The sequence below is a fragment of the Phoca vitulina genome, unplaced genomic scaffold (assembly GCF_004348235.1).
Source record: "Phoca vitulina isolate PV1807 unplaced genomic scaffold, GSC_HSeal_1.0 scaffold6, whole genome shotgun sequence".
In the NCBI taxonomy this organism is placed as follows: Eukaryota; Metazoa; Chordata; class Mammalia; order Carnivora; family Phocidae; genus Phoca; species Phoca vitulina.
This window is the reverse complement of record NW_022589709.1, coordinates 41,792,861-41,808,074: the sequence shown is the minus strand read 5'-3', so window position 1 is coordinate 41,808,074 and position 15,214 is coordinate 41,792,861. Positions and strand designations below refer to the sequence as shown.

General features: G+C 38.0%; 1 protein-coding gene across 1 annotated transcript in view; it reads right to left on the bottom strand.

Annotated features, from left to right (window-relative positions):
- Positions 1-15,214, bottom strand: part of LOC116632261 — a 598,396-nt gene that overhangs the window by 442,469 nt on the left and 140,713 nt on the right. Inside the window, exon 1 of the mRNA XM_032404037.1 lies at positions 9,468-9,947. Coding sequence (XP_032259928.1) covers positions 9,468-9,500 — 33 coding nt within the window. The 5' untranslated portion in view covers positions 9,501-9,947. Of the gene's footprint in view, positions 1-9,467 lie in introns of the transcript that reaches the window.

Genomic DNA, 15,214 nt, shown 5'->3' with positions numbered 1-15,214 from the left:
GCACATCCCTTGCCTTTTTGATGATAGCCATTTTAAAGGCATGAGGTGAGATCTCACTGTGGTTTTAATGTGCATTTCCCTAATGACTGGTGATGTTGAACATCTTTTCACATACCTGTTGGCCTTTCTTATGTCTTTTTTGTAGAAATGTCTATTCATGGCTTTTGCCCATTTTTTAATTGGGTTATCTGGGGTATTTTCCACTGAGGTGTAGAAGTTCTTTATGTTTTGGACATTAACTTCTTATCAGATATATGGTTGGCAAATATTTTTTCCCATCCCATAAGTTGTCTTTTCACTTTGTTGATGATTTCCTTTGCCCTGAAGAAGCTTTTTAGTTTGATGTAGTCCCACTTGTTTATTTTTTATTTTATTGCTGTGTTTTAGGCATCATAGCCAAAAAATCATTTCCTAGATCCATGTCAAGGAGCTTTGCTTCTGTGTTTTCTTCTAGGAATTTCCTGGTTTCAAAGCTTACATTTAAGTCTTTAATCCACTTCAAGTTACCTTTCGTTGAGTGATATAAGATGTGGGTCCAGTTTCATTCTTTTATGTGTGAATATCTAATTATCCCAGCACCATTTATTGAGGAGACTGTCTTTTCTCCATCTGAGAATTCTTGGCTCCCTCGTCAATTAGTTGACCATATATGTTTGGTTTATTTCCGGACTCTTGATTTTTTTTTCCCATTGGTCCAAATGTCTGTTTTTATACTAGTACAACACAATTTTGATGACTGTAGCTTTATAGAACAGCATGAAATGAGGAAATGAGATACCTCCTGCTTTGTTCTTTCTCAGGATTTCTTTGGCTATTTGGGGTGTTTTGTGATTCCATATAAATTTTAGGACTGCTTTTTATACTTCTATAAAAAATGCCATTGGAATCTTGATAAGGATTGCATTGAATCTATAGATGGCTTTCAGTAGTATTAACATTTTAATAGTATGAATACTTCTAATACACAGACACAGGATATCTTCCCATTTATTTGTGTCTTCAATTTCTTTCATCAGTGTCTTACAGTTTTCACTGTAGAGATCTTTGACCTCTTCTGTTAAGTTTATTTCTAAGTATTTTATTGTCTTTGGATGATAATATAAATGAGATCAATTTCTTTATTTTCTTTTCAGAAATTCCACTGTTAGTGTATAGAAATGCTCCAGATTTTTGTGTTAGTTTTGTATCTTGCAACTTTACAGAATTCATTGATTACATCTAACAGTTTTTTGGTTGAGTCTTTAGGATTGTCTATAAATAAAATCATGTCATCTGCAAACACAATGTTACTTCTTCCTTTCTAATTATGATATCTTATTATTTCTTTTTCTTGCCTTATTACTCCAGCTAGGATGTCCAGTAGTATGCTGAACAGAGGTGGTAAGAGTGGGAACCCTTGTCTTGTTCCTGAACTTACAGGAAAAGCTTTCATCCTGTCACCATTGAGTATAATGTTAGCTGTGGGCTTGTTACAGTGTTTAAGCTATGAGCTTGTTAGCTATGGTTGTGGTAAACTATGGCCTTTATTATGTTACATTCCTTCTATGTCTAGTTTATTGAGTTTTTATCATGAATGGATGTTGAATTTGGTTGAATACTTTTTTTCCTGCATCTATTTAGATGATCATATGGTTCTTTTCTTTCAGTCTATTAATGTGATATATCACATTATTTGATCTGCATATGTTGAACATCCTTGCATTACAGGAATAAATCCCACTTGATCACGGTGAATAATCATTTTAGTGTACTGCTGAATTTGGTTTGCTAGTATTTTGTTGACAATTTTTGTATCCATATGTATCAGGAAGGGATATTGGCCTGTAGTTTTGTTTTGTTTTGTTTCTAGTAGTGTCTTTTTTCTGGTTTTAGTATCAGGATAATGCTGGCCTTGTAAAACGAACTTGGGAGTGCTTCCTCCTTTTTGATTTTTTGAAAGAGTTTGAAAGGATTGGTGTTAATTCTTTAAATGTTTGGTCACCAATCAAGCCATCTGGTCCTGCACTTTTCTTTTTGATTACTAATTCAATCTCCTTACTAGTAATTGATCTATTCAGATTTTCTATTTCTTCCTGATTCAGTCTTAGTAAGTTGTGTGTTTTTAAGTATTTTTCCATTTCTTCTAGGTTGTCCAGTTTGTTGGCATATAGTTGTTCATAGTAGCCTCTTATAATCCTTTGAATATCTGTTGTGTCAGTTGTAATGTCTCCTTTTTCATTTATAATTTTGTTGATATGAGTCCTTTCTCTTTTTCCTTGGTTTGTCTAGCTAAGAGTTTGTCAATTTTATCTTTTTAAAGAACCAACTTGTAGTTTAATCTTTTCTATTGTTTTCTCTTCTCTATTTCATTTATTTCTACCCTAATCTTTATTATTTAGTTTCTTCTGCTAACTTTGGCTTGGTTTGTTCTTTTTTTAGTTCTTTAAGGCATAGATTAGATTGTTTATTTGGGAACTTTCTTGTTTCTTACTGTAGGCACTTATTGCAATGAACTTCCCTTTTAGAACTGTTTTTGCTGCATCCCATAAATTCTGGTATGCTGTTTCCATTTTTGTTGTCTCAAGAAACGTTTTCAATTTAAAAAAAGGAGGGGCACGTGGGTGGCTCAGTTGGTTAAGCAGCTGCCTTTGGCTTGAGTCATGATCTCAGGGCCCTGGGATCAAGCCCCACATCATGCTCTCTGCTCAGCAGGGAGTCTGCTTCTCCCTCTGCCCCTCCCTCCCGCTTGTGCTCTCTCTCTCAAATAAATAAATAAAATATTTTTTAAAAAATAAAATTTTATTCCCCTTTATTTTCTTCTTTGATTCACTGGTTGTTCAGAAGAGTGTTGTTTAATCTCCAAGTGTTCATGAATTTTCCAGTTTTCCTCTTGTTACTGATTTCTAGTTTCATGGTAGTGTGGGCAGAAAAAACACTTGGTATAATTTAAGTCTTCTTGAATTTTTTAGGTTTTGTGGCCTAACATGTGGTCTATCCTAGAAGATGTTCCATGTCTTCTTGAGAAGAATGTATACTCTGCTCTTGTTAGATAGAGTGTCTGTTAGGTTAGGGCACCTGGGTGGTTCAGTCAGTTAAGTGTCTGACTCTTGGTTTCAGCTTGCATCATAATTTCATGGCTTATCAGATCAAGCCTTCTGTTGGGTTCTGAGCTCAAAGGGAAGTCTGCTTGAAGATTCTCTCCCTCTGCCCCTCCCCCCCCACTCTCCCTCTCTAAAATACATAAATAAATCTGTTTAAAGAAAAAAAAAGTGGGCACCTGGGTGGTGTAGTCATTAAACGTCCAACTCTTGACTCAGGTCGTGATCTCAGGGTCATGAGATTGAGCCCCATGTCAGGCTCCATGCTCAGTGTTGAGTCTGCTTAAGATTTATTCTCCCTCTCCCTTTGCCCCTCCCCACCATGCTCTCTCTCTCTAAAATAGGTAAATATTTTTTTAAAAAATTAAAAAATAATTTAAAAAAGAATGTCTGTTAGGTCTATTTAGTCTATAGTGTTGTTAAAATCTGCTATTTCTTTGTTGATTCTCTGTATCATCTATCCATTGTTGAGAATGAGATATTAAATCCCAGTATCATTGTATTGCTGTTTATTTCTGCTTTTAGCTGTTAGTTTTTGCTTGATATATTTAGGTCCTTCAATGTTGGGTGCAGAGATATTTACAATTGATATATCTTTTTTGATATATTGACCTCTTTATCACTATATAATGACTTTCTTTGTCTCTTTTTAATCTATTTTGTCTGATATAAGTATAGTTACTGCTTTTTTGGTTACCATTCGCTTGAAATGTCTTTTTCCATCCCTTCATTCTCAGTCTATGTGTGTCTTCAAGGCTAAAATCAGTCTCTCTTTTTTTTTTTAAAGATTTTGTTTATTTATTCATGAGAGATGGAGAGAGAGAGAGAGAGAGGCAGAGGGAGAAGCAGGCTCCCAAGGAGCAGGGAGCCCGATGCAGGACTCGATCCCAGGACTCTGGGATCATGACCTGAGCTGAAGGCAGACGCTTAACCACCTGAGCCACCCAGGTGCCCCTAAAATGAGTCTCTTATAGGCAGCATAAGATTGGATCTTGTTTTTTATCCATTCAGACATTCTATGTCTTTTGATTGGACAATTTAATCTATTACATTTAAGGTAATTATTGATAAGTAAGGACTTAATGACTGCTGCCATTTTGTTCATTGTTTTCTGGTTATTTTGTAGATCCATTCTTCCTTGTTTTTTATCCTGCTGTGTTTTCTTTGGGTGGGGGGGAGTTTGATGTATTTTGGTATCAGGATGCTTTGACTTCTTTATCATGTTCTTGTGTAATTACTACAAGGTTTTCCCTTATGGTTACCATGAGGCTTATATAAAATATCTTAAATTTATAACACTCTATTTTAAACTGATAACTTCATTTCAACGCAACTTGTATACTTTACACTTTTACTTCTTCTCCCCCTCATATTTTAGATTTTTGCTGTTATAATTTACATGTTTCTTATATTGTGAAACTAATAACAGATTTTTGTATTTATGGCTATTTTTCATACATCCTTTTTTTAAACCTTTAAACTAGAATTGTGAGTTATACACCACTATTACCATATTGCAGAATCTCTGGCTATATATTTACCAATACCAGTGACAGTTACATTACCTTTTTGTGTTTTTATAATGTTAATTAATGTTCTACTACTTCCAGTCTAAGAACTCCCTTTAGCATTACTTTTTTTTTTTTTAAGATTTTATTTATTTATTTAATTGACAGAGAGAGAGAGAGAGAGAGTGTGAGAGGGAACACAAGCAGGGGGAGTGGGAGAGGGAGAAGCAGGCTTTCGGCCGAGCAGGGAGCCTAATGCGGCGCTTGATCCCAGGACTCTGGGATCATGACCTGAGCCAAAGGCAGTTGCTTAACCAACTGAGCCACCCAGGCACCCTCCCTTTAGCATTTCTTATAATGGAGGTCTGGTTATAATGAACTTCCTCAGCTTTTCTCTGTTTGGGAAAGCCTTTATCCCTCCTTCATTTTGAAGGTCAGCTTTTCTGGGTATAAAATTCTTGGTTGACAGTTATTTTCTTTTAACAGTTTGAATATATCATTCCATTCTCTCCTGGCCTGTTAAATTTCTGTTGAGAAACCTGCTGATAGTACGATGGGATTCCCCTGTATGTAACTTCTCTCTTTTCTCATCTTTCACTTTTCAAAACTTAAATATAATGTGTCTTGGTGTAGCTGTACTCAGGTTCAACCTATTTGGGATAATCTGGGCCTCATGGATCTGGATGTCCATTTCTCTCCCCAAGTTTGAGAAGTTTTCAGCCATTATTGCTTTAAATATACTTTCTGTCCCTTTCTCTCTCTCTTTTCTTTCTGGAATTCCCATAATGCAAATATTTTCTTTTCATTGTGTCCCATAATTCCTACAGGATTTCTTCACTCTTTATTCTTTTTTCTTTTTACTCCTCTGAGTTACTAATTGTTAATGTCCTATCCTCTACATTGTCGATTCTTCTGCATGGTCAAGTATACTTTTGAAACTATTGAATTCTTCAGTTCTGTTATATTTTTCTCTAGGATTTCTGTTGATTTGGGATTTTTTGATGGTTGCTATTTCCTTGTCAAATTTCTCATTTTGTTCATGCATAGTTTTCCTAATTTCACTTAGTTGTCAGTTTGTGTTTTCTTGTGGTTCACTAAACTTCCTTATGAGGATTATTCTGAATTCTTTGTCTGATAGTTCATAGATCTCCATTTCTTTAGGGTCAGTTATTGGATCTCCAGTAGTCTTCTTTGATGGTATCATATTTACCTCATTTTTCATGATACTTGATTTCATATGCTGATATCTGCACATTTGAGTAATGACTTTACTGGTTTGCTTTGGCAGACTTCTAGACTTTACAGGTTTGCTTTGGCAGAAACAGTTCTTTACCAGTCAGCTCAGTTTGGGTTGCTGGGTGTCTGCTGGCAATGTCTTTGGGGAGGTGGGGCCTGTTATTATGGTTATTATTATTTTTGAGCAAGGCAACTATTCAAGCTCTGAGAATAGGATTGGGGGGGGGAAGGGGTGCCACTGGCTCAGAACAGCTGGATAGGACTGCTGGCTTGTTTCCCTACCCAAGTGAGACCAGAGGACAGGCTCCACAGCTACTTAGATTTTCCAGTCAGATTTACATGGTCAGGATTGGTTACTATATTCAGTAGTAACTGGGCTATAAATTAGTTTCCCTGCCCTGGTCTGTATAACTCATTATTTGGAAGCCTGAATGAGCATTGAATTCCTTGATCAGGTGAGGCCACTGGTTTTGTTCTACAGATAGGGGAAGCCATAGACTGTGCTCTCTGTACCACTGTACATTGGACTGAAGAATAAGCTATGCAGCTTCCTGTGTGCTCTAGTTAGCTTCTCTGGTCAGACAAGCTGAAGGCTGTATTCAGCAATGAGAGGCTACAAATTAGATTCCCTCCCCAGGTGCAGTACGAACAGCAGCTCTAAAACCAGTAAAGCTCTTTGTTTGCTGTTTCAAGCCAACCCACACCTCAAGTTTCTTGGCCAAACTAGGCCACTGGCTTTTTCTGCAAGATATTGGCTCTGTCTGCCCTTCTCTTAGCTTGAGTGCTGCTGGGTCACACAGTTTTCAGATGTTTTCACCAGCCCTTCTGGTCAGAGGGGGTTGGAAGACACTCTCCACAGTGAGTAAGGCTATGTCTCAGCTCCCCTGCCTGGGCAGGAAAGGGAGGGGTCACTCCAGGCTACTTCCAATTTCCCAAACAGTCTGCCCCTTGGAAAGGGCCAGGAGCTACCCTCATCCTTGTCTGTGAATTACTCCCTCTGCCTGTGTGTAGCACAAGAAGCCTCCATACCCAGTAGTGGCTTTGCTCTGAGGGCAATCTCTTCTGCTCACTCTTTTGTCAGTGGGCCACACCACTTCCAGGAATTGTCACAAGGCCTTCTGATAAGATGGGGCTGGAAGACACTCTTCAGAGCAGGTGGGGCTCTGACTTAGCACCCTGCCTGAGAGTGGGCAAACCAGGCTCTAGGGCCAGCAAATCTCCTCATTTGAGAATCTGAATCAGGCAGCTCTGCACCCCACCAAGTTCCTTAGTCAGAGTGTGCTCCTGACTTGGCTCTGCAGATAAGCCAAACCACTGGTTAGGATTACTACTTGGGCTCTGCAGGTATAAACTCAGCTGCCAAGATCCACATGCTGGTTAGTGCTAGCCCCTCCCTCTTCTCTGTCACAGTCAGATTGCCAGGGGCTGGGCCCCAAGGATTCTCCTGCATTTCCCATGCTGCAAGATTAGAGTAGGGGTTTCCACAAAACACCCACAATGCTAAGGGAGGCTGGTAGAGGAAACTGAAGCTCATAGGGGACCTCTACACATAGTGCTGCACAGTCCTGTGGGAGGGGCAAAGTGGTCAATGTGTAGCCACTTCTCTTACTCTGCTAATATAGTCTCCCTTGGTCTCTGAGGTGCAGGGGGTGCTTCAGCCTCACCTCTGTGTTCTAGAATTCTCACAGTTGTGTCTTGTTCATGAATAGTTAATAGTTGTTCTTCTTGTGAGGGGACATGAAGTCAAGAACAACCTATGTCACCATCTTGGTGACATTGCTTCTGTTTTAGTTTTAGCTTTTAAGTCAAATGTGCACAAATCTACCAGCATTAAGATGGTTGAGTGGTTTATTTGTTTATTAAATATTTCCTGAGTGCCTGTTTCATGGCGGGCACCAAACTAGGTACTGAGAACACAACAGTGAATACAATAAACCTAGTCTCATGTTCTGCTCATGCATGCTACATTATGAAGGAAGAGAGAAAATTAGCCAAGTAATTATAGTGCAGACAATTATAGACATACTTAACTTCCTCATCTATATTCATTCAGATCAAAAAGAAAAAAAAAAGGAAAATAAGAAGAAGGGTTGGCAGAGGGGAAAAGAAAAACATAAAAAATCTAAACTCTGCCCACCATTCTTCTCACTGATAACATGTCCTGACATAAACATGATCCAGAAAATATGAAATCTCAGTTACCACCTGCCACGCATAATATGAACATCTCACCATGGAATGATCTAAGTGTTTTGAAGACTTGACCACTAAATACAAGTCACTGCCTTCATCTTATCTTCAACTGAATTAATAGCAGTCTAGAAGACAAATAGGGTGTGCTGGATTTATTAAAGACCGGATAAATAAATATATCCTCCAATGTGGCAACTTACTGTAGGATTTTTCAAAGGTAATTTTGACTCTGTGTGAATCCTGTTTACTGAAATATATAAGCTATGTCTCTACTCCATTATAGTGTGGTATATGGCAGGAAAGAAAAGCTCCAGGCACTTAGGTGACCAAAATTTTTCCTGTTTGACTTTGTAGATCACCATATATATAAGTGAGGTGAAATGGGTGATGAGAGGGTCATATTTCCTGACAAACACCACAGAGTTCATTCTCTTTTATTTTAGCTATGCCTGGTGAATACTGTTGATGTCTTTAGTATGCAAACCAAATTTGAAAAGATCAAAGCTTTTTATCATTAGTATTTCCTCACCTGAGAAGATGCTATACTTAATCCTAGCGCAATTTTTCTTGATACAAATAAGATGGATTAAAAAAACAAAAAAATAAAAAACAAAAAAAGAGTGAAAACTGGAGTGTCTTCACTCTTTATTTCTATTGGTAGACCCTCAGGATGAGACATTTGACTATTTCCTTCCAGTTTACTTCTTCACTGGGCATTGCTAGCAACCCTGCTCAAATGGACTGGGTTTAAGGAAAGACTCTGGAGGAACGTGCTCCACGTAAGGAAAGAGAATCAGAGTAAAAAATGAAAGCGATCACCTGCAAAATTCAAGGCAAAAGCTTATTTTTTTATCTCTATCCTGGATACTTGGAGTGGGGGAGAGGCAGTAAATTATCTAGATAATTGCATTATTTCTTTAACTCTTTGCATCTTCATATTCAACTACAAAGTTTTTTATTTTCTTTCTGCAAATAGTTCAATTTCTAAACTTCATCTTATCTTCAATAGCAAACCCAAATGCAAACATTATCATTCAAAGACTTGATGATCCAGAGAAGTATATTGGTCTTATAGCACTTAACTTTTGTATTACTGTTTCATTACAGTATCACTTAATTGATATTCAAAAACATGCAAGCCCATGCAACTTTCCCATAAACCGAAGTAGAAAATGTTGAAATGGAGAAGAACAACAAGAATGCATAAATAAAATATGAAGAGTTTTGTCATGTTCTATTAGGGTTTTTCATGTTAGCATCCTATTATATTAGTATTTGTTTTCACTAATATGATATGAAAATTGCTAAAATGATTGCATGGTCATATCTTGTTAGGCGATTCAAATTCTAAAATTATATGATTCTAATATAAGATGAAAGAAAATTGTTAATATTATAAAAAGTTTCTAATATGATGTGAAGGCCCATCTGGAAAAAAAAAAGTTTAAGTTACTTTGGTGTGATTTCTTGGAAATATTATCTTCATAGGAACCAGGTGGTGACAAAGATGCAGAAATTGGGCATGAGGACATCACTGGTAGAAACGGAAAATATTTCTCTGTCAGTATATTGCATGAATTTTTTTTTTATTCACTCTAAAAATGAATTTGTTTTTAAGTGCAGGAGGTGGCCACAGTGATTTAGTTTTGGGGTTTTCTGTGCGTCTGTTTTTAAGAAGAGCCACTATTAGTAATATTTCTCTTCATAATATGCTTTCATGTGGAAGTTACTATTAATTACTAAACAATAAACTAATTGCTAAACAACACAGCTTGATATCTACTCTATGGTAATAAATGTAGGGTGTTGCTTAAGTTAACAGTTTCAGTTTTTTAGTGCTTACTGCAAGACTTGTCTAATTTATCACACATCTTAAATGCAATATTGTATCATTTATAGTCTGATTTATTAAAAAATTTGGAGTTAAAGTTCACTTTTGATCTGGGCATAAGTGTGTTACTTTGGGGCATCAGAAATCGTAGTGTGCCTAACATAACTTTGAAGTCAAAGTAGACTTTTTTTTTTTAAGATTTTATTTATTTATTTGACAGAGAGAGACACAGCGAGAGAGGAAACACAAGCAGGGGGAGTGGGAGAGGCAGAAGCAGACTCCCCGCTGAGCAGGGAGCCCAACGCGGGGCTCGATCCCAGGACCCTGGGATCACGACCCGAGCCAAAGGCAGACGCTTAACGACTGAGCCACCCAGGCGCCCCTCAAAGTAGACTTCTTTATCAAAACTTGTGTTTTATGTTACAGAAACCTGGCATAAGAATCAAGAGCTGAAGGAAACATTGGAAGAATAAAATAACTGGTTGTAAAAGATGCTATTTACTCTTTGAAAAATACAGATTGCAAAATTCTATAAGATTCCCTAAAATATTATATTTGAATGAAGGCTGCCACATTTTAATATTTACCATAATGTAACATTTTATACACTGAAGAAAACATCTTTTCTCAAAGATGACGTTATCAACAGTTTACAAAATGATTGTGATTGCTTGAAGGGCTAGGTTTAGGAAATCTAGTCCTGACATATATTACTTTTATGGAAAAATAAATTTATCTCAATCGGTTCTTAATGTCAGCTGAAAAGGGAAACCATTTAAAATTAGCTGCTAAACATAAAAATCATCTTAGTTGAAATTAGAACATGTTTTATAAAGAAGACAAAGTGACAAAACTGACTTTAGGATAGGGCAACTTTCTTAATACAGCATATTTTATCTTAAATATGGTGTAGATTGTGTTTGTCAGAACCAGACTAGTCCCATCTCATTTCCTCCAACTCAAAGGGTTCAACCCCATGTCCAATTCTTCAAAAATGATTTGGGATAAGAACCATTCTGATATAAACTCCTACAGGGCCATGTGGAGCTCTGTGGTGAATCAATAAAACAGACTAAAATAACAACTGAGCTAATCATGAGACTGTTTAAAATGATAAGACTTGAATTACAGCTTTTCCAAATTCCAGTGAACTTTCCTCATTACCATATCTGTCCTAGTTCGAGTATCTAGGTCTTGTTATCAAGTCTTCTCTTGTCTGAGGCAAAGGAAATCAGGTGAGAGAAGTTTGTGAGGGTAGTAGTAAGAACTGAAACATCCATATCACTTCACGATCTACTTCCAATAAACTATATGGTCAAAAGATCAGATTCATCTTGGAACAGGAAACTGTTCCCCATTAAAAAAAAAAAAAGAAAAAGACAATAACAAGGTCTACAGCTTCACTGAATATCTTCCCTAAAGAATAGATTTTCCTATTTCTGTTTTGGTAGGGATTTTTCAGTGCTGGAAACTTTATACTTCTCTATGTTCTAATCAATCAGGAGAACATGTTAAGCAACTTTTCTAATGTTTCCACTAACTTTCTTTAAATTGCCAGCATGGTGAAGATGTAACGTGTCACTAAGGCCCTTGTCTTTATTTCTGTCTCGTAGTGGTGGAAGCCGCGAAACTTACACACTGTATTATCTTTTGCAGGAAGAATACTGCCGGCCCCAAATCAAATGCCTCTCTTTCCTCAAAGCCCCAACAATGCTTCCCTCCCCCCGCCCCTATAAATTAGCAGTGTTTAGAAGGAGACTTGCCAACATTCTATAGATTACTTTAAGGAAAAGCTCTGTCATCCATAATACATTTGGGCTTCTTTCTAGTTGAAGATTTATATTTTTTTTTTTATTGATGGGTTATGAATATTGACACAGGAGATATTCATTGTTTATTGAAGGCTTGTTTACATAAAAGATCTTCACAGGCTACCCCCTAAGTCTAGAGGTCCTAAACCAGTGTCAGGGAGCTGTCTGGGTATTTTTTCCCACGTATTGCACCGCCATTCCACCAACAATAGAGGCCCATTAACGTTTGGCCCTTCAAGTTACTGCAGCCCAAGCCTCAGTGGCAGGACGTCTGCCCAATATGTAAAATAACGGAATGAATGGATTCCTTGGAAACAATGATAACAAGACCTGGCTGAGCTAACTGTGACAGCATGTGGTAATTTTCCAGCCCGCTGGCCCTGTAAAGGAAACTGGAGCACAAAGCGGAGACTGCAGGGCAGGCCGGCCTGAATAGCTGCAAACAAGTGCAGAATATCTGATGATGTCATACGCACAGTTTGACAGATGGGGCTGGACAATTTTTCCCCCTCCAAACGTGTTCTTAACTATTTGTATTCCATCAGCTTCTCACTTGGGGAGTTCAATCCTGTGATCACCTGCCTGAGAGACTAAACAAACCTTAGCTGTCATGGGCTCGATTCGAGTACCACTAGTTTTATGAAGAAAAACGATATCCAGTATTAGTGGCTGGATGCTGAGGGGGGCAGTGGGGGAGAGGGTGTTGCTGTGGATTAATGCATCATCTCTGCTTTCAGCTGTGGGCCAGGTTTTGAGTCTAGCTCTGACTGAATCCTGCCATACACTCTGAATAGCATAATGAAGTATTGTTACTGCCTCCGTCTAGTCATTACATCAGGGAAACAGACATCCAAAGTTACCAAAACTGATTACTAGCTGAGCTTTTGTGTCTATAAAATAAATGCATTAAAAAAGGCTTTTTTTCAGTCTTATGGGTGTTCTCTGAAGGTTGCGTGTTTCAGTGTTTATAGTCCTACGTGTCACTATCTGTAAGTTGGTGCTAGGATGTATCTATGGACAGTGCTCTCCCCAAACACGCCGCTGTGTAGGTCTGCGTGTGTGTGTGTGTTTAAGTTGGTGCACAGGAGACAGAGAAAATGAAGATTGACAACATTTATAAAAATGAGACACAACTCAATTAAAATTCACCGAAAATAGTAAATGAACCGGCGTACTCTAATTGTAACAACACAGGACTGTCTTTTTCCTTCCTTCAGATAAGTTGCTGCTTTGGATCTCACATGTCTTCACCATTTTATTCATGTACTTTTTTATTTACTCTTCAAGGAATTTATGTAAATATATGTAGGCTACAGAATGGGTCTCAGATACAGCTTTATTCTTTAATCTTTTCATCAAACAGCTCACCAAAGCGGGATAGCCAAAGGATTGTGTTTATGGAGAAGTGATAGCTGTCCCACAGAAAGGCATGGCACACTGCCTAGCCTGCAGAAACAAGAATAATAGCAGTAGCATGATAATAAAAATTAATGATTAAGATTTACAAAATACCTTTTCGACTAGGAAAGTGCCACACGCTAAAACTACTTGCTTCAGAGTCTCTTAGATTATAGAAGCTGTACAGAAGCCATGCTCAACTTAACTTGCCCTGTCTTATCTAACATAGCTATTGGGTAGGGGGAAAAAGTGATAAATGTAAGCAAGGGGGATGCTCCCTCTCACCCCTGAAGACTAGGTATGCCCAACTCACCTCTGCCCCCAACGTCCACCCTCATTTTCTAGATGTGAAGGGAAAAAAATTACCTCCGATACCCTCCACGATTACAAGCTCACGTAGACACAATCAGACTACACTTAGGCCACCGTTTGTGCATTCACTCCATGAGTGTTTACTATTTGCTTAGCTTTAGTCTATGCAAATACTCCAACTGGGATTGTGTTACTATTTTAAAGTCCGTGTAAGAGAATTATTTGCACAATGCACATTTCACCAGTAGCTACATTTGAATGGCAGAGCTGTGGTTCATAAGCAGCCACAATCTAGTCCTACATCATGCCCAAGTTCAAGGGCCTAAGTGGCTGCCACAGCCTATACTGAATGAGAAGCTCATCAAAGGGCACATGGTTTATGAAGAGGAGTTTGTCTCTGCTTCCCACATTTCCCACTAACTATCACCAAGGGCATCCCTCTACATGTTTACAACAGATGGAGCTCCCCATCTGTTACAAAAAGCCAAATTGTGGGGGTATAGCTCAGTGGTAGAGCATTTGACTGCAAAAAGCCAAATTGTTTTATTAGTAGCTGTGGTGCTTACATCCCTACAGGATACTGAGAAGGTGAGAGCAAAGAAAAAAAAAACGGGATCAGCAGTAAGAGCTTTCCACTATCATAAGTCATAATCTGAAGCTATCCATAAGCTGTTCTTGGAGACCTATTTCTGAGCCATCTATGTAAGCAGTCTGGGTAGGCCTCTCTTAGAAGGCCTGGAGATCATAGCTAAGAGGTTCAGCTGAGGAACAGGGTGATACATGGTAGGAAGGAAAAACAGAATCCTCCATTCCCACTGTTAATAGTGAGGTAAAAGTTGGTTAATACACTGGCTTCCTAAAAGTACTCATCCAACCAAAAAGCCACTCTACTGAGGTTAATCAAAGTAACATCAGCTAGGATGACAATTAGGATAGTATTTCATAATAACTATGACCTGCAGGATGCTTGAAGGAAATTAATACATGAAGTCTCCATACTCATTTAGTACAACTTGTAAAAATATCAGTAAAGATAATGTCATATGAAGTCAGACCAAGGATCATCCAGTCTAATATGCGAAGAGGCATTCATCTGATGACAGGACATACTGTCATTCAGGTTTGCACCTCCAAAAGTAGTTTATTTCTGCACATATGACTAATTCCTTAACAATAAATTATAGGTGTGCCAGTATTTAACCTCCCTAAAGATTACTTGAATCAAGGATGCCTGGGAGGCTCAGTGGGTTAAGCGGCTGCCTTCAGCTCAGGTCATGATCCCAGGGTCCTGGGATCGAGTCCTGCATCAGGCTCCTTGCCCAGCCAGGAGCCTGCTTCTCTTTCTGCCTGCAGCTCCCCCTGCTTGTGCTCTCTCTCTCTGACAAATAAATAAATAAAATCTTTAAAAAACATTACCTGAATCTGCTGAGAATTTAAGCCTATCACTTCTTAGAGTAACAAGATCCATAAATATATTAGCCACCTCATAAAACTATGCTCCGTGTTTACCTGAAACTTACAGTTTAGTTCTATTAAATGATATTTTTAAGGATATACCTAGTAAATGGTACTATGCAAGAGCAACCAGAAATACAAAGGTAGGCAAGGAGGCTTCAGCAAATTTATAATCATTTATAGGGAAAGAGAAATAGACACAACTGTCTCCAATAACCACAGAGTAAAGGATATGCTATGGAAAAGTACATATAAGTTATAGATAAAGTCTAAAAGAAATGTCCACCAGGGAGAGTGCTGGGGTTTGGGGAACACATTCATGTTTACTTAGAAATATTACATAACAATTTGTTTAACTTTGATCAAGGTGTTGCGCATGCTTAGAGCCTTCCC